The sequence below is a fragment of the Rissa tridactyla genome, chromosome 1 (genome assembly GCF_028500815.1).
Source record: "Rissa tridactyla isolate bRisTri1 chromosome 1, bRisTri1.patW.cur.20221130, whole genome shotgun sequence".
Lineage (NCBI taxonomy): Eukaryota > Metazoa > Chordata > Aves > Charadriiformes > Laridae > Rissa > Rissa tridactyla.
Window position 1 is genome coordinate 59,246,383 of NC_071466.1, and position 19,109 is coordinate 59,265,491.

Consider the following 19,109-nt stretch of genomic DNA (forward strand, 5'->3'; position numbering starts at 1 on the left):
CAGTGTTCAGTTTGCAGGAAAAAACCCCACACGCTAAGGCCCACCTTATTTTGCTGTCTGTCCTTAACTCCAATTTAAGTATCTCAGCTACAGTACAGTGCTGTTTAATAACAAGAGATACCTTCACATAGAAACGCACATATTTTCATTTAGTATAATATTCAGGAATAGCTACTTTTAAGATGCACTTTATAGTGTTTTCAATACTATTCTACAGAGTTAGCTTAACATACCCAAAGGATTCTCACATACAAAAGACAGAATATAAAACAGCAGCACAATATACATAGAAATACTGCTTTTTAGACTTAAAATGCCTGTAGCACCAATATGCCTTAAATTTAGTAGAAGTAAATTTACCTTATCCCAATAGCAAGTCAAATCCTGAACATGAAGAATGACATTCTCATTATTACCGTGCAGTTGTGGACTGAAGTGTGAGACCTCATCAAGCATCAGGAAGTTCTGCAATAAAAGAAAAGCACAGGATATCGCCTAATGTGAGACTGGGAATGGGAAAGGAACGCAAGCACATGTTTTTAAGCAGCGTGCAGAACATTAATTATGGGGCAGAAAAAACACCTGCAAATCAATCAGGGAATTACATTTTCAAAGCAATGCACAGTGCCTTCAACAGTGTACCTCTGACTAGCTAGCTGTCTCCACCCAAAAAAAACCAAAAGCACGGATGTTTTAGCATAAAAGGACTATGGGACTCTAACAACAACCTGCTCAATAAAAGAGAATTCCTGAAGCAAACTCAACTTAAGGACCAGCCCTGTTTTTCCCTTGAAATACTGACATACCTTAGAATTGTTTGATTCCCCTTCCCACGCAGAAGAGGTGAAACCCTCACTGCAACACCTTATCATTCCACTGCTTCGATGGTGAAGGCTTATTTTGCGTTAGTTTTGCTCAGAAAAACAACAAGGACACGGTAAGAAGCTGTCCACTGTCCCTGCTGAGCACTCTTCCAGTGACAAAAATGCTGCAGAACGCTTTCTGAACCTCTCCTCCTTTTAAAGTCCAGGGCATTAACAAAAAACTTGCTTACGCCTGCGTAACTGGTTCATTGCACTTTCACTACTGTACTTCTATATCATATCCCAGTCAGAGAACCTTTCCTTCAAGTTACACAAACATGCACTTTTGTACCACAGCTGCGCTTCTAGCACACCTTGCCCAATGCTAGATTACAAATAGCTAAAAGACAGTTTGAAAGGAAAAGGGCAAATTCTACAGAAGATTTTCAAGGATAACAGTTACCACAAGTTTAAGACAAAACCAGTGAAAAATTCTATCGTGCTTTGAATCGCAGAGCATAAAGACCTTAAACAGGCCTGTAGCAGACGATATTTTGAGAAGACAAGGAAGGCCTTGATCTTAGAAGCCAAGATTAGTTAACAAGGACTGAGCTAACAGTTTGCAGGTGCAAGACAGCAGCTGAAGACTTACAGAAGCCAGTAACTAGGAAGAAAGAGGAGGAGGATGCCAGGAGCCATGGGAGGGCAGGCAGAATACTGGAGGTGTTAACAGGCACAGCGGTACGGCTCAAACTCCAGCCAGCGTGGTATCGTTCCAGAGAGCGGCGAGAACTGAAGCGTTTTAATGCAGCAGTCTGCAAACTCAATGCACATAGATGTACATCCCCATCACCAGGCAATAGTGCAAAGCCACGCGTGCCTGAGCTCTCTGGCCAGGTGAGTATTGCTGAGCGCTGGTTTAGGTGCCCGAACAGGTACGTGTGTGCAAGAGAAGTCGGGATAAGAGGGTGGAAGGCAGGGAAAGAAACTCCAAACACAGCCTAAATCAGTACGGGGTTGTACGACTTCAGAAGAAACCTCAGAAGCGTGATTTGGATTTGCACGATGATTGAAATACCACGGCAGTTATAAGCAAGGAATCTCTCACTGCTTCTGCATTTACCAGGAGTTTCTCTTCTACCAGTAGCCTTCATCCCAGGTATAAATCCCAGCTAGCCATTTAACGCAAAAACGATACAGTATCACATATGGAAGTTCTCAAATAAAACTCGTATAAATGAAGAAAAAAGTGACATGGTTAACACCATGAATTTTAAACAGTGGAGGAAAAAAAAAAATCAACACTAGAAACAGAACTTTCAAATGCAGTAAAGTAACTTAAGCCTCAGAGAATTTTTAATTTCTCTTAGAACATTCTTCGATTCTTTTTGTACTTAATAATCTCCCATGAAGGGTAAAATAAAGTTGCTACCATCCACAGAATGCTGAGAAGCAAACATTAGCTTGAGATATGACTGTCACCTTGAAAGAAACTCTGTATTTTGTACCTAGCTGAAACTTAGCCTCTTTTCTGCGTGTCTGCCAAAATAACCCCCTGAAAAACAACCGCTCTCACTTTTTTTCGTGAGGGGACCTTGAGCCTATTGCTCCATCACAAAAGAGTGGAGAAGTGTCAAGAAGAGATGCAGACCAGCTCTCAAGCATGTAGCTAGGGTGAGGGGAAACAAGAGCTTGGGTGAAAAGACACAGTAAGGAGACCACAATATTCTCTTTGCCACATGGTTCCTATGTACGTATCAATGAATATAGAGGAAAGGCCACTACTTCCCATCTGAGTATCGTTCTCTATTGTCACCCGAAGCATAGTATTTCCTGCTTTCTTCTCTCCATCTGTGTACTTTAAGATCAGTGCAGAAGCCTCATTTGTTCTACAAAACCTAAGAGAAAGCACTCTCTTAAAAAAATGTATTCTTTTCAGTTTTGCTCAAATACCTAGCCATCATCTTAATCAGTTTTTCTGTACTTCCTACTCTCTTCTCCTCCTAATTCCTTTCTGCTTATTTACACTTCAGTAAGACATCTTTGGTCAGGCAGCATCCTTCCATTCAGTAGCAGAACGTCCAACTCTGAAAAACCGTGCAGTTTGGGAAATGGAAGCTAAGAAGTTGGTGATGGCATCAAGGATGCTACAGATTCATGAGGACCTCAGTTCTGGAGCTGGTTTCCAAAAACCATCCTTAAGGAATCGTAAGTGCAGGGGAGTTGGAGCCAGCTATTAGAAGCAAAATCTTGTGACTACTAGCATATGCTGGAAAAGGAGACAGGAGGAAAAAAAGGGAACAGATCATCACTGCCTCTGCTTAAGTACCATTCTCCCAAGGCATCTTTCTCAGCCATCCTTGTCTCTCAACCCACACAGCTTGAATGATCCCTTGAAAGAGCATCGCCTGGAGCCGAACACAGGGTATATTAGACTACAGAGAAGACAGTGTGCAATATCCAGTATCCCAAGCACTTCTCTCACACAGTTCAGTTTAAGCACCAACAATAATTGTTACTGCCTACAATATTGCCATAGTTGTGATTTTCACACATTAACCTTTTCTAACTCCATTTGTATCAGCTTTTATAAAACACTTTTTTGAAGTGCGAAGATTACCTGTTTAATACGTATTTAAGCTGTGGGCTTAGTACAATTAACAAATTTATCAAAGAAACTGATTTATTATACTCAAGCACGTGAAGAAGAAAATAAAACAGGACATTTCAAGCTACTGTCATCAACAAATGGCACAGTGACACTGCACAAGCCGTATGATTACATATAAAGCATTTCTGTTCCCTAGACTAGATTAACCTAACTTTTTTGCAAAATTAAGTTCTAGCATGACTGGCGTGCTTTAATTATGTATTTCAATAACCTGACGATATAGGATTTTTTAAGTTTTAAATTCAAAACACAATTTGCATTTAAATCTTTCATCTCTTGTAGTTTATGCTAAAGTAGTGGTACATACAGCAAACATGACTATTTTATTCACATGACACTAAACACAGCGAACCAAACAAAATGAAGTCCCTCTGCCAAAAAGCAGCAGCATTTCTTATGTTCATCCTTAATGAATTTGCGTCTTCACTCCGGTATTGAAAGCAGCCACAAGACACCAGCCAGGGATCACACATGTCCTTCACAGCTGACAGGGTAGTGCAGGGCACATGGAATATGAATCCTGCAGCTCCCATCTGCCACCTTTGTCCTCCAACTCCCAATCCCAGTGCCTCTGAACACCTCTAGTTCCTCTCACTTCAAAAACGCCTGCACCACCTCTTTGCACGTACATTTTTCTCTTACATTTCAGCCTGCCCTACAGTGCATTTCATGTTTTTGCACATGCTTACACAGCAACACATCCAGTTTTCAAAATAGGTTATTTCATCAAAAATCCCAAACTCTGCAAAACTAAAGTGAGGCTGCTTTTGTCGATGACATTAAAACAATATCACAGTAAGAGAAGAAATCCACATCCCATTCAAATCAATACTCATACCTTGATTCGTCGTATGCTAACCACTGCCTCGGATACTCTCTCAACAGCCGCAGGGAAGAACAGAGTTACTGTCAGTCTTACTGCACCATACAGGGACACTGCAACAAACACCCGACTTGCAGAGATAACATTGCCAAGTAGTACATACGCCATGAAAGTCATGAACACCGTTATTTTGCTTGCCACAAAGAAAGAGGCTAAGTTCAGTCCTCGCAGGTAGGAGCTTTTCATAACCATGGCAATCTCCTTCCTGAAAATGCAAAATATAAACACAATCACATCAATCTCTCCCATTACAGTTGCCTTCAACAACAGGGCGAGGGAAACCCACTCTTAGGATTTTACTTTTATATCCTTTCTCCTCCCCTTGCAACACCCCGGCTCGTATGTAAAGAACTGTACTCAAAAATAACTGTAACAAAAGTATGTTATACAGTAAAATCACAAAAGAGAATTTAAAAGGCTTAGAAATTGAGGGGGGGATTATTGTATTTAATATCTTAGTAGCTAGAGAAAATCATTATTTTTCAGAGACAGAAAACCAAACACTCCTTTTTTTTCTGCTTTGGTCAAACTAGTATTTTAATACAGATTCTAATCTGCTTTGATTCTTTCTGGGTTGTGTACAAGAGCAAAGAGGAAAAAACCTCTGTATAAAGGCCAAGCATCCACAAACTCGTTATACTTCTGATATCAAAATCCAGTAGAGTTGACTCATGAAACTCCTGATAAGATCAAGACCTACTCTGCAGCTGAAAAAACAGGGCAACTTCCAAAAGATCAAGAGTTCACCCATGACCCAAGTGTCTGCCATTATTCAGCTGCTGCTCCTCAAGCTGCATCACAGGATTTGCAGTATTTCCTTCGATCTCAGTCTAAATCCTTCACGATTTGGACCCTGCTCCTGCCTCCTTTTGCTCTAGGAATTCTGGTTCATAACTCCAAAAATACTGATCAGTGAGGCCAATTGTTGTGCCAGCCATTACCCAAGCTAAATAGTGATTAACTACTGCATAGACACATAAGTCTCCCTCCAGCAACTAAAAAGCTGATGATGCGTATGTTCTCAATTCCCATTTCAGTTAAATTTCAGTTTGCACTTCTAAATGACTCATCAAATCCAATCCTCAAAATGTTACTACTACACTATCTACAACATGGATGCCATCAGGCTTAACTTCTTATTAAAATAATAGGTTTTCTTTATCAAGAGAGCCATAACAACTTACTCCTTCCCTGTATATTCTAATTTTATCTGCTTGAAATAATATAGAATATAAAATCCCAATACAATTCCTAATTTCTCTTCCCAAGTATTCTGGCAATTCTCAGGGAAAATCTTGATCATTTTGATTACCTTCCATTTGGAACCATATACCAATTTAAGAAACTCAAATTATGATTATACAATTTGAAGTAAATGAAGTCCTTACTTAACAGAGAGACAGATGCAAAATGTGCTACTGGAAAACTAGTTCAGCAACTTTCCCACTACATTTGCCAAATTGGCCAAATTGACAGACTTTCAAAGACTTAGTTTTTCAGCTTAAGGGCTCACAATCTCTGATCTCTGCTCCAGAGTACAGTGAAAGAACATTTGTATGTAAACTATTTGAACTGGGTCTAATTCAATTACTTCTACAATCCTGGATGAAACTCTTTTCCCACCCTCTAATAATCCTTAATAATCCTCTCACTATCTGTGGATAATCAGCAAGTTCTTTGTGTTACTCTCCATAAATATCAGATAAATTACAGCCTACCCGCAGGCTGTATAAAATACACTACACTGTCTTAAGGCACGGAGTTATATCAGAGGAAACCAATACAGACAGCCACAGGAAAAAAGAGCAACGGAGGAGTTCAGATGTCGTCTTAGCAACCGTCAAGAACCACTGTGGAAATAACGGGCAATAAATCATCTGGCTCAATTTAAGACTTTTAGCTACAGTTTTCCACATTGAAGTTAAAGAAAAGAGGGCTCGAGATGTGTTTTGGAAGAGCTTATTTCTCTCCATCATTAAAAAGGACGCCTCTAATCTTAACGAGGTATTGAATGTGGAAATCCAAAGTTTAGTGATGTGAATACGCCCATTGAGGAAGCTTTCGATAAAGAAATATCCTCTCCGGCTTCCTGCAAGAGAGCAAAGCTTTCAGCCAATCAAGAACATTCAATCAGCACAGGATCCTATAATCTGAAGGAGGAAAGGATTACACGCGTGGGAACAAACACCTCAGGGAACATTAGCAAGTTTGCAAGCCTGCACATGGACGTAAAGGAAAAAAAGATCCTTTTTAAATAAAAAAAAAAAAAAGAAATTCCAAATAAAACAAATTTGAAAACAAATAAAAATCAGAGAATCTACAGCAGGATAACAAACTTCTACTCATATGCCAGAGAGGGACATAACATGAAAATGAAACAATGAGAAATATGCTCCTGAACTCCTACAATTATCCTTTGGCACTGAATGCTCTTATACTGTCAAGTAAAAGCCCAAAGACTGAAAATTTAATCTATGAATAAGTTTTAATCTGATGCTGAGGGACCTCTGAAATGAAATGAACAACTAGAAAATTTCTGAGCTGCTGTCTTTTCTCCCCTCCACCCTTCCCGGATGGCTTGAATAATGCTTCAAAATGCAGAAAGAGAAGCAGAATACTACCTGAGGATGCTATTATTTAGGACAGGAAGTCAGATTCCATATATTTCTCAGAAAGGAAATGTCTGCTTATTGGTTCCTTGCTATTAGTTTATAGAACAGTGAGGATGAAATCATTCAATTACAACTACTACAGTTTATTAGTTGCTGGTTTTAAACACAACCATAAAAGGAACCATAACACCCTCCCCCACGCCCCCCAAATTTATAAATATCTAAGAGGTTTTTTTCTTTTTCTGTCCCCTTAGGGACATATCCCCTTAGGATATACTTTCATTCCTTCACTCTTGCTACAGAAAGTTTTTAAAAAAAGGCCAAAGAAATTCAAGTAAACTGCACTTTAAAGCACAAAATAGTGGGCTTATGGACGTGTAAAAAAATGTAAACAAATACAGATCATATACCAAGTTGTATCTTTCCAGGATTACCTTCTTAAACCATTCACAAGTTCCGCAAATGATTTTTCCCATGCATACATCTTTATTATCTTCATACCACTTATGACTTCATTCATGGTTCTTATCCTGACATCTGTTAAGGTGGCTGTCTTGCTTCTGTAAACAGCACAAAGTAAAAATTATCAGATTCTCAAAGGAAGAGAGACTATTTATGATCACAGAACATACTCATATTAATGAAGTTTTTGCTTCTATTTGTAAAGAGGATTCATGTAATTGTAACTGCATTAAACGGTCTTCCTAAAACAGTATGTAAAAGCTGACGCACAGCTGGGTACATATGTATTCCTGGTATTCCCTATTCTCAGGGAACTGTAAGTTGATTCAATGTTCAGAATTATATGTCAGCTTGTGCCAACACATAGTATTCCTTAAAAAACATATTTGTATTAAAAAAAAAACCTCAAATAAAAAAAGTGACAAATATTAACTTTAGAACTAAAATCAGAAAATTACTTTAAAAAATGGTTTTGAAATGCCAAAATAACAACCCTTCTCATAAGGCTCTTTGGATGTTGTTAAAGAAACTGGCCTACATGTCTTTTTAAGATTAACTCTAGTTGAAGCAAAGATTACTCAGTAACAGTACATGGGCTATAATTTAGGAGAGCGAATCTAGATATGGTTTTGTTTAATAAATAAGTATTATTTAAGCATTAGCTGTAACTAAAACTAAACTAAATACATCTATTTTAGTCCCACTTTGTTCATCAGTGCAAACATAAAGTGGAGAATATAGATCATTAAATAATAAAGTGAGAGTTTTAATTAGGAAAAAAGCATTGAAAGTTAGAAGCCATGTAATGAATGCATAAACCATGCTAATAAAACCTATTACCATTCTGAATTCATTCATGTAGACAAACATACTTCACATATAGTGAGCTATAGTAGACCTTATTTTGATAAAACATTCTTTTTCCTGCTAGACTACTTATTTTCGTGCATACCAATGACAGTTAAGATTCAGAGACAGTATTTAAAAAAAAAAAATCTTTATGAAGAAAAAGGAAGAAAAAGCTCTTTAGAAGCGGTGACTAGGTTTTGTCAGCTTAACCTGCACCCTTTAAGATTTCTCTGATGCTCTGGAAGAAATGGCCACGTTTAAAGCACTTCAGTAGAAAGAATTTCAGGCACCCGTGTCATTTTTAAAAAATTTCTCAGCACCAGCATTCCATAAATGTTGGGATGACTGAAGCAGGGTATTAAAAATATTTATAAAAGAAAACTGACAAAAGAAATGTAGGAACTTGGCCCTAATACAATCAAGGCTTCTTATTAAGACGGAGGAAGACAGCTTAGCCTAAACCAACCACACTGACATGGAACAAAATTATCTTTGTGAAGTCCTCTTTTCCTTTTTCAAAAAGAAACAGTAAAATAATTCCTCAAAGAAAGTGAGAGCTCATCCTTTCTTCCACACACACCCCCTACCACTGCGAAAAGCAAGATTTAGCATGTGTCGTTCAAGCCTCTGCAGCAGCAAACAACAGTTCTCACCTGCAATCTTTTGAAACAGGCAACTGTCAAACCTGCTTGGTCTCCAGATTAACAGAGGGTTGAAGATTATTCAAAATAATGAAGTTAGCCAGAGGTTTCTTTTTAAATGGTGTGAATCAAAAAGGCTATAGTTCCCATAAGCCAATTTTTCAGTTTTCCCGCTGAAATGTTACGATAGTAACCATGCTCTTTCAAATGGCTTTAAAATGTTCAAGAGGCTGGCGGGGAAAGCAGTATTGGGTTTTTTTGTTTTTTTTTTTTTTTTTAAGTTACACACCTCTACATTGCAAAAAGCATATTTTGTGCATACATACCAGAAGCCACAGTCTCTGAGATATTATATAATGGTTGAAAGTACACAGATTTCCAGTACGCTGATGGCAATTTACAGCAGATGAAGATGTGTTCCCCCGTTTTAAAAATATTAAGTTCAGAGTACACGCAGATCAGGACGACTGGGAAACACATTCTCAAGAGTGCAATAGGAAAGCACCTGAAAATTCTTTAAATGTCTGAGAAGTCCCCTCTAGGATACTAATAACCATGCTAAATTAAGCAAGCTGCAGAATTCCTTTTTGCTTTCACGAGGCATATTTGGCGCGTTTTAATCATGTCTGACAAAACAGTTCCACATAGTTTTTCTCTTCCAAAAAAATTATAAGGGCTTTAAAAGACAATACTACAGTTGCATGGCTAAGCAGTGAAAGGGTTGAGCTCTTGTGAATAAATATATCTAATATAGTCTTCAGTCCAACAATTGAACTATTTCTCAAATAAGGTATCATGTCGTGTGTATTTCGTAAAACTTCTCGTACTTGTCCAGGTAAAAGTAATACTGCATAATACCGCGTATACCATTTCATTGGATACTGAGTCCGTTCCTGCAAACCCCTACAGCACCGAAGCTAATGCCCGCATCATGAACTGGTGCACGTGTACGTGTTTACAGCAGTGGGTCACAAGCACAGTGCTCAATAGTAGCACAAATTAGCTGCCACATTGAGCGTGCCTGGATTTTAGCAAAAGCTTTAATCCCTAAATTACTTCTTCATAGGCTGCTTTCCTTAAATCCATGCAGATTCCCGGCAATCGCCATGTGAACACACACATCATTACAGGGCTGGAATCCATTTCAGATTTTCCATTAACTCCTCCTGTTCACTGCACATTTCTGTTCACAAAGACAAACATCTGTGCACACGTAGACAAGCAAAAGCTTTTCTGGTTAACAAATTTTCTCCCTTGCACTGCATCAAAACAAGTGGCTGTTAATGAATGGGGGAAAAACCCAAACAACGTTACATTGCCACTGATTAACTTTTAAAATACATACCTTTGAGAAGAGATTTTTGTCACCTTGTTGTCTGACCCTGGACAAGTCCCTTAATCTCTTTGTGCCTCAGTTTCCCATCTGTAAAATGGGGATAATAATGCTTACCACCATGGAGAAGGCACTAGTTAAGTGCTAAGTATTTTAATTATTGTCTCAAAGCTCAAAACCTCAAAAACTTACAACTCAAAAAACCCAGCAGTGAAATAGCTTGATACTTATGCATGCATATTACACACGCAGTGAAAATGCACGTGTAAGAATATATTGGAAGTGTTCTACAAACAGGTTTTATCATAAAAAACCTAAGAATTTGACAGAGAACACTGAATGGCTCCTTCTTTGAGAAATAGCATGTGAGGATAATAACTGAAGACTATCACAGTGGTTACAAATAGAAGGAAGTCTACGAGTTGGTCTCATTTTCTAATTCTCAGCTCTCTCTTCATACCTAGCCATGCAACGGCAGTGCCAGTCTTAGTACCTCTGGAAAACTTGTCTTAAAATACAACTTGAAAACAACAGTTTTGCTTATCCAAAGAGCTAGAAGGAACCAATTCACCCTGAATACAAATACAACGAAGATGCATAACACTACTAAGCATATGTAAAGGAACACAAAAATATTCCCATTTAGATGCAAAAGCCATTTATAAACTCATGATGTAAGTAGAGCATGATTAATTACACACGAAAAAGAAAGTTAGGAAGCGAGAACACTGAAGATAATTCAATATTCCCACTTGAGGCAAGTTTTTTTTTTTTTTAGGAGGAAGTCACAGAAAAACAAATTAAATTTGTCTGATAATGGAAAACTACTGCAAACTCATTTTATATCTCCCCAGCCTAGAACCTTACCGTTAGAAACCTCAACAAAACCACCTTCATAATTTTTTTCTTCCTTTCTCTCTCAGTTCCTTCCCCTTTTTCCTCTCTGCCTCTTTGTCCTGGAGGACAGAGAGCAAGATCTTTGAACATGAAACCTTCAGACCTTTCTGCTGCAACCCCTGTATCGCCCCAGGAAGTCAAACTTATGGCAGGACTGACAGTATTGCCTTTGTAGTAACTGCTCCTTAAGCATCAATGCAGGAAGGCAAAGCTCAAGGAGCTACACAATTCTATGCCAAGATTGACAGTAAAGTAGCTATGGAAGTAGCCCAACTCTTAATACACTGGACAGCTAATGAGTAGCACGTATTTTCAGCACGTCTGGAAGACAAACCACTCCAAGTCCCTAAACAGGAATTCAGAAAGCTCACGTTAGCGACTATGAAAAATACCAGCAAAGATAGAAGACAATGCGAAAAACCTCACCACACAGAAGCTGATCTCAGAGCAGTGCTCCACCTCCATCCAGTGTGCACATTTTAAAACCCAGGTCAGAAAATACGTACAAAACAACACGTGCAACCTTACCTTAGGGAAGAAAAAAGTCTCCCAATGCAGGTCTGGATAGGAAGAAGAATAATCAGAACTGCCATTCCTGCAAGACACGATGGGCCTATCTCTATCCAGAGAAGTACTGTTACTGCTACAGCTTGAATTGGTCCAGCCCACAAGAAGTGCAAGAAAATCGTTACCTAGGCAAACAGTTAAGAAACAAAAATTAGCTTTTGGTCTTAGCTAAAAAAATTAAACCCTAATAACACAAAGTTCAGGAATCATCTTTGCCTTCGGCATGAACTGAGGCATCCAGTGAGAATTCTGCACCTAAACGTACACAGAGGTGCCTAACCTGCAGAAAGTAAGCAAATTACCACCCTGATTTTGTTTTATCTTCATGCACCAACATTTCTCTGAGCTTAGGAAAACAGAAGAAAAATATTTAAAAGGGGGGAAGTCTGTTTTCCTCCCATATTTTAAGGGAATATTTCTCTTCCTGTGATATTCAAGAAACAACTAGAAAAGTTCATAAGAAACACTTAAATCATCAGTTGTAAACGAAAACTTCTTAACTCAGACCCCACAATTTCTTCAGTCCATTGGAAAGATCTGTAATGTTTCTTACCTGATCAAATTTGTTCACATCATTCGATAGAAGATTTACTATTTGACCAGTGGTAGTTTTTGCCATAGCTACGTTACTGAGACGAAGTGCCTAAAAAAGTCAGAACTCAAATTGTCACAGCTTATACAGCACAGTACACCTGTACACAGAAGGCTCAATACACAAATAAAACACTGGGGCAAAAGCTGAAGGCATGTCTCAGCTTTTGCCTGAGAACACCTGGGCACATTTCATCAGATAACATGTGGGTTAGGTTAAATATTCTGAAGTCCTGAAGAAGAGCCTATAAAAAAACAAGTCTAGGGAAGGACTGCAAGAACAAGAGTTGCCATAACTATCCTCATGTTGTCTGAAGCGATTAAAAATGGGGAAATACCAACTTAGCAAGTTATTAAAACTAAACAAAAGAGCCTGAAAATTTCTCATTTGCATTGCTCTCCCCCACATTATGAGCATTTGTTCAAAACAGGAACAAAAACTCCACCTGAAGACCAAATTTAAATCAGGACAGTGTTTGGTCAATTGAAAGAATTCTGAGATTCCTGACAGAAGACAAAACCCCCAAGTTATTCATTTTACGCAATCAGTTCTTGCTAACACTGCAAACTGTGCTTTCTATCTTTGCAAATCAGAGTTAATATCCCTTTACAAATTAGTAAGTATTTCCCTTGTTAATAACTCTTGTAAAAACCACAAGATTTCAGAATTATATTAAAATTTATTAATTTTAATTTAAAAATTTAAACATAAAATTTATATATTAAGAAGTTTAGCATATGCTATGAAAAGCAACAAGTGTAATATAAAATATTTTTATAGTTTAATAAATAAGTTACTCAGTAGCAAATAGTGATTGTAAAATGCCCCCCCAAAAGATCACATATGGAAATATGCAGTCTAAACATTACTGCAAAGATCCAAACTGAAATAGCTCAAAGACGCAGATAACAGATGCTGCTTCCTTCTACACCTGCTGCAAAGAAAACACGGTTTTGCAGCACAAGTAAAAAATACACAAAACGTGTTACACGTTTTCCCGTTACAGGACTTCACTCCTCAAAAACACTTTGCATTTTTAGGTGGTGCACATCTACTTCTCCCTCTCTAAGCAGTTATTATTAGGATTCCTTTTTGATCAATAATCTAACTTGAAAAGCACTAATTGTTTCAAAAATATCAGGTGCAAGAACATCAGACATCAAAGTACTATTCAAAGCATCACTTCAAATAAAGCGTCTTACGTTTCTTGCACCTCACTGCCGGATTACAAAGGTATTAATCACAGAGAGAATCCCAATCCTAACTTCATTGAAACCAGCAGGCAGAAACATTTAAAACTCTGCTAAGAAATTCCTCTGATATTCTAATAATAAATCTAGGATACTGGGTGTACGAGAGACAAGATTTAATTATTTGAGAAAATCTTTCATCCCCTGTCTTAAGCCATTTGTCTCTCATACATCTGAAATCCCACGCGAAGCTGCCTGCAGGTAACGCAGCCACAGCACATCCACCTCTCTATCGCGTTTACTCCACACCACAGATCAAGGTTGGTAAACTCCTAGAAAAGCTGTTAGATATCCATAGACCAAGTGATGCATGTTTGAAGAAGTTGCCCCCCAGGGTGTGTTTACAGCACCTACTGCTACTTACTCCTTAATGACACAGACATACCTGCTATTTGAAGTCCACCTGAGCCACCCAGGAGAATATTGCACTGGTATCTTCCTAGTGTCCCACGGCTTGGGTCTGTCTCAGACCCACCACCTGAGTCACCTTTCTGACCTCTTCCTAGCCCTTTCAGACAGAGGCGGCGAAAACAGTTTCAAAATGTACCAGCCCAGTTCATTTTGGCCAAGACAGCCTCAGGAGGAACCATGGAAGCATCTGAGCCAAAAGGACTGTGCTCATCTGTGACTGATTGGTCTTCTCAGGGAACAGAGAGCCATTTCCAAAGTCGGTGGCAATGCAATTTTAGTCTTTTCTTCCCTTCCTGCTTCAAAACTACTTTTGAAGTAGCACTGTTTTTTGATTAACTCTATCCCCGCCGAGGCCAGTACACGGTGGCTTTAAATGCTGCTTTGACCGTAACAGTTATAAATTCACTCCCACGGTAAGAAATACTACTGAAGGTTATCTACAGCCACACACCTTTTTAAAAAGCAACTGTAGTTTGAATTTACATTTTATTTTACATTTGCCAATTATCAGTCTGTTTTCAGCACAAAGACCTGCTTGGTTTTCTGTCTATAAATTTTCCATACAGGTGTGTTTCCCTTTCTCAAGGAAAATAGGTTTTAGTTATATGAACTAATGAGAGCAGTTTGTATGCTTGATGTCTTAAACTCTTTTTTTTCCCCAGATGTAATTGCACAGGCCCAGTTACAGTTCTTTAATCGTTACGTGCCTTCTGTACTCCCGTCTTAGTGTTTTAATCTCTTCATGCCCCAAACAGTTAATTCAAAAGCACATTAAAAAAGGAGAACTGACCATAGAAAGGAATGATATAACTCTTCAGTGAAATAACTCCTGACACCTTTTTGTCTGCTTTCTGTCTCAACCAACTACTTCACAGCTTAAACTGCTTTAGTGTTTATCTGAACCTCAAACAACTTCTAAAAGTTAAGTCTTCAAAAAAAATAATAAATAAATCAGTCCCCCATAAGTAGCCTTTGGTTTTAAAACATGAGATTGTGAGTCATGAGACAGATTCCATTTTCATTTTTGCTACAAGCTTCCTGCGTGCATCACTAACACTTCTTACTGATCAGAAACAATCTTGGAGTTTGAATACAGGCTTTTTGTAAATGACATTTTAACTTTCCAGGGAATGAAAAAGGGTCTAAAACTTAAGAATTATGAGCATTTGAAGTTCTCTATTAAGGATGCTCGTGGATACAACCCACTCATCCTTGCAAATCCAAGTTTTTATTTACTACAGCAATTAACAAACACTGCAAAAGTGCCGGTAAATTAGCATCCAGATTCTTTCAAAAGCATATATGAGGATAAAGAGAAAGTATGACCTATCTATAAGCCTCAGATAATGAAGACAAACGATTAGAAAGGTTTATCAGCGTTCTGCTGTGACCTCAGCCTTCACCCTCAGGAGTAAACATTTATGAGATGAGGGGAGATTAATTTTCCATTTAATCACATCTCTAGAAATAAGGGTGCATATTATGAACATTTCTTTTCCAAGCTTCTAAGCTAATATCAACACAGCAACAAACAACATCACTATATACATATTTCATGAATTTCAAACTGTGTTATGATAATCAGTTTAGTAAATTAATACCTCAGAGAGATGTTTATGTACAAGAAAGCAGTGTGCCATGTTAGAGCTGAGTTCCCAGAGGATAATTTCCAAGGTATCAGAAGAGGGAGGAGAATAAATATGTGCATGAAAAGCAATCAACACTTACAATGGGGCCATTTTCACTCTCCTCACTTTACTGCTTTGCCCAAAACCTTCGCATGACCTATACCAGCAGTACAAGTGTTTGCCTTAAGTGGATGGTACCTATGCTTAATGGTTAAAATAACATGCATTTCTTTATATTCTAAAGAAACCTTACAGTCTTGATCCTTCAATTAAACTCCTTTGCTGAGGTAAGAACTTGCAGGACGCTATTCCAGCAGCACTAAAGATAGAAAGATAGGGCATTTTCCCTTCCAGCATCCCCAGCAGGGACTTTGTGCGTGGAAGCGGAGATGGGCTCAATGGTTTGGGTATTGCCAACAGATTCAGAAGAAGGAAACAGACATTTACGACTGGGTTGCTTGCTCCCCAGCGCACACCAAGGCCAGCATTTCACCCTGGGTGATGCTCAGCTCCTTCCTGTAGGTAACATCCACAACTTCTCTTGTTCCACTTTCTGTCTGACAGCAGCCTCGGCTCCGACTGTAGTCGAGGACAGCTTTTACTTGATCAGGCCACACAGACAGCAAGGAGACCACAGCTTACTGAATGTACATCCCTTCTCACGCTTCACTGGCTTTAGTGAAGGACTCCAGTGCTCCCATAGTAAAACCAGTAATTGATGCTAAAAACTGGCTCTACCCTACCTCTGGGATTCAGCTTGATTATGAACGGTCTCTCCTCTGCCCACTCCTCTCTTTCTTCCCCCCCAAGTAGGAGAGATACTAAAGGGACCTGCCTGGGCAGACGCCGAGCATCCCCTGCAGCCTAGAGGGGGCAGCAGCAGGACCACTGCCTGTCCCTGAACTAACCTGAGGGATGCCCTGAGGGGAAGCCGGGGGGGGGCAGCCTCTCTGACCCGCAAAGGATGCAACTCTACAGCATTGCTGGAAGAAAACATAACCATTAACCACAGCAGGGGCGGGGGGAAACTGGACAGTGAAGCAATTCCCGGGCAACTGAGAATGCTGAACCCCGGGAGCTCTGCCCCTCTCCCCTGCTGTATGCTGATGGCCTTTACGGCTCCAGCACACAAACTTTCCACCAGCAATGGGGGGGCTCTTCTCCAACAGCATCAGCAGGTGAAAATCAGCAGCTCCTCCTAGGCTTTACGGCTATTTAATGCACCACCTTCACTAGGAGGACTGAAGTTATCATTCAGACACATAGAATCATGGAATGGCTTAGGTTGGAAGGGACCTTAAAGATAACCTAGGGCCAACCCCCCTGCCATGGGCAGGGACACCTCCCGCTAGACCAGGCTGCTCAAAGCCCCATCCAGCCTGGCCTTGAACACTTCCAGGGATGGGGCATCTGCAACTTCTCTGGGCAATCTGTTCCAGTGCCTCACCACCCCCACAGTAAAGAATTTCTTCCTAAAATCTAATCTAAATCTACCCTCCTTCAGTTTAAAACTGTTGCCCCTCATCCTATCTCTACACTCCCTGATAAAGAGTCCCTCCCCATCTCTCCTGTAGGCCCCCTTCAGGTACTGGAAGGCCGCTATAAGGTCTCCCTGGAGCCTTCTCTTCTCCAGGCCGAACAGCCCCAATTCTCTCAGCCTGTCCTCATAGCAGAGGTGCTCTGTTACCAAAGAGAGAGCAAAAACACATATATGTATTTAAGGTCTGATACATATTAGCATGCATTACATTTCTACAAATGAGTAACTTCAATGGAATTGCAAGCATGAACATAACTATATTTTTAAACTCTCCTAATGAATTAGCTGTCAAATGCCAAATGTACCCGTAAACAGGTTTGCTTACCTTCCGATAAATCATATGACACATAGCTACCCTCAGCTTCATGCCAGCCCGCTGTACATGATAGAAGTATAAGTGGTGCATTATAGCTAGAATAAGCGTGCACACAGACAGAGCAGCTGCGTAGCAATATGCAAAATTCAAAGCTACCTCATCTGAGGAACCATAGTTTTCAAAATAATTAATAATTTTTCCCAAAAATATTGGCTGAACTATTTTGAGGGTTTCCTGAAAGAAAAAGAAAGGGAAAAAGTATTAACAATTTCCTATCATACCATGCTGCCCAAGTTTGTAACCAGGCAAATGAGAGCCAACTAGTGCCACAAGTCACATCCCGTACTATTTTGCCTTTACTGTGCTCTAAAATGTCAAGCCATTTTTTTTAACACATAATTCAAAAGAAATATGTTGCACATTGAAATGTAGCTGAATGTTTAAACCCTCTCACTTACCAATAAAAACTCTGATGTTATAAAAAATGCATGAATACGTATTGCACTTCCATTTTTAAAGATGACAGTGTGTCGTTTACAGTCATTTACGTATAGCAAAAACCCCCCTTTTCTATGGGGCACCCCACTCAGATACATAAAATACAGCTAAGCCTTACAAAGCAAGTCAGTAGCTTGCAGCGTCTCAAAAATATTGCACTGAAATTGGCTCTCTGTTACACATCCATAATCCTGCAGTCACAACTCATTTTTCCAGTCTCTCCGGGGCTGTAGCTCTGTTTTACTTTTCTGAGAGCGTACACGAACATCACAGTTTCTCTGAACAGCCCGGCATGAAGTCACCAGTATGTATCATGCAACCTAATGGGCCAAGTTTCACATTGCTAAGTGTGTTGTATGACATTTTACACCACTTACCTCAATCATTGTGAAAATTCCAAAAACTAAATAGGATTTCCAGTAACAAAGAATGATGGCTTTTGTTAAATGTGGCGTTTTTCCTCTCTTTTTGGCTTTTTGCACCTCTTTATCCCAGTACCTGACAAGCAAAATGCAAACATGCTGGAGGACAGAAGTAAAATCACAAGGCAATTACCTGGAATAAAATACTTTCAGACTTACGGCCAAATTGCCACCATCACTTTTATACAACAACAACAGAAGTTAAGAGATGTTTTCTCATTCACATAAACACATAGTACTTAGCATTATAGGCCTATTTGCTCTTGTATAATCACAGCCAATTCACCACTGTTGACTACTATTGCCTTTGACATATTTCTTTCCTTCTCCTCTCAGTTCAGACAGCCACTCACCTTAATTAAGACCCTATTATCATATGATCCCCTGACTATGGACTAAGGCAGCATGGAGTGTCTTTATCTTCTTATAAACTCTGCACTTCCCCAGAAAGGTTGTGATGCACAACCCTTTCTTATGTCTGGCACTTTCTTTTTTCCACCACGTGCTTCGATGAGGATGATCAAATATGGCATAAGAGCAGAGAGAACTGTCTGCAGCAGTTTTGTCACTTAACACTCCACACATCTCTCCAATGGCAAGGATTACAGCGGCAGTGGCAAAGACGTCTGCATTACTATGTGTCTGCCCACAAGTAGGACACAATCCGTTCACGTTAAAAATCAATGACAGTAATAACAAGCATGATTTTGAAAAGAAAGTATCAGAACTTAAGC

The 19,109-nt window shown here is 39.3% G+C and overlaps 1 protein-coding gene across 4 annotated transcripts in view; it reads right to left on the reverse strand.

The window, feature by feature from the left end:
* ABCC4 (ATP binding cassette subfamily C member 4) overlaps window positions 1-19,109 on the reverse strand; it is a 156,944-nt gene that overhangs the window by 121,566 nt on the left and 16,269 nt on the right. For all 4 annotated transcript variants that reach the window (XM_054213223.1, XM_054213231.1, XM_054213215.1 and 1 more), the window contains exons 3-9: window positions 18,331-18,451; window positions 17,465-17,689; window positions 12,272-12,361; window positions 11,680-11,843; window positions 7,404-7,529; window positions 4,313-4,562; window positions 361-465 (exon numbers count right to left, since the gene is read on the reverse strand). In XM_054213223.1, the coding sequence (XP_054069198.1) occupies window positions 361-465; window positions 4,313-4,562; window positions 7,404-7,529; window positions 11,680-11,843; window positions 12,272-12,361; window positions 17,465-17,689; window positions 18,331-18,451 (1,081 nt within the window). The remainder of the gene's footprint in view (window positions 1-360; window positions 466-4,312; window positions 4,563-7,403; window positions 7,530-11,679; window positions 11,844-12,271; window positions 12,362-17,464; window positions 17,690-18,330; window positions 18,452-19,109) is intronic.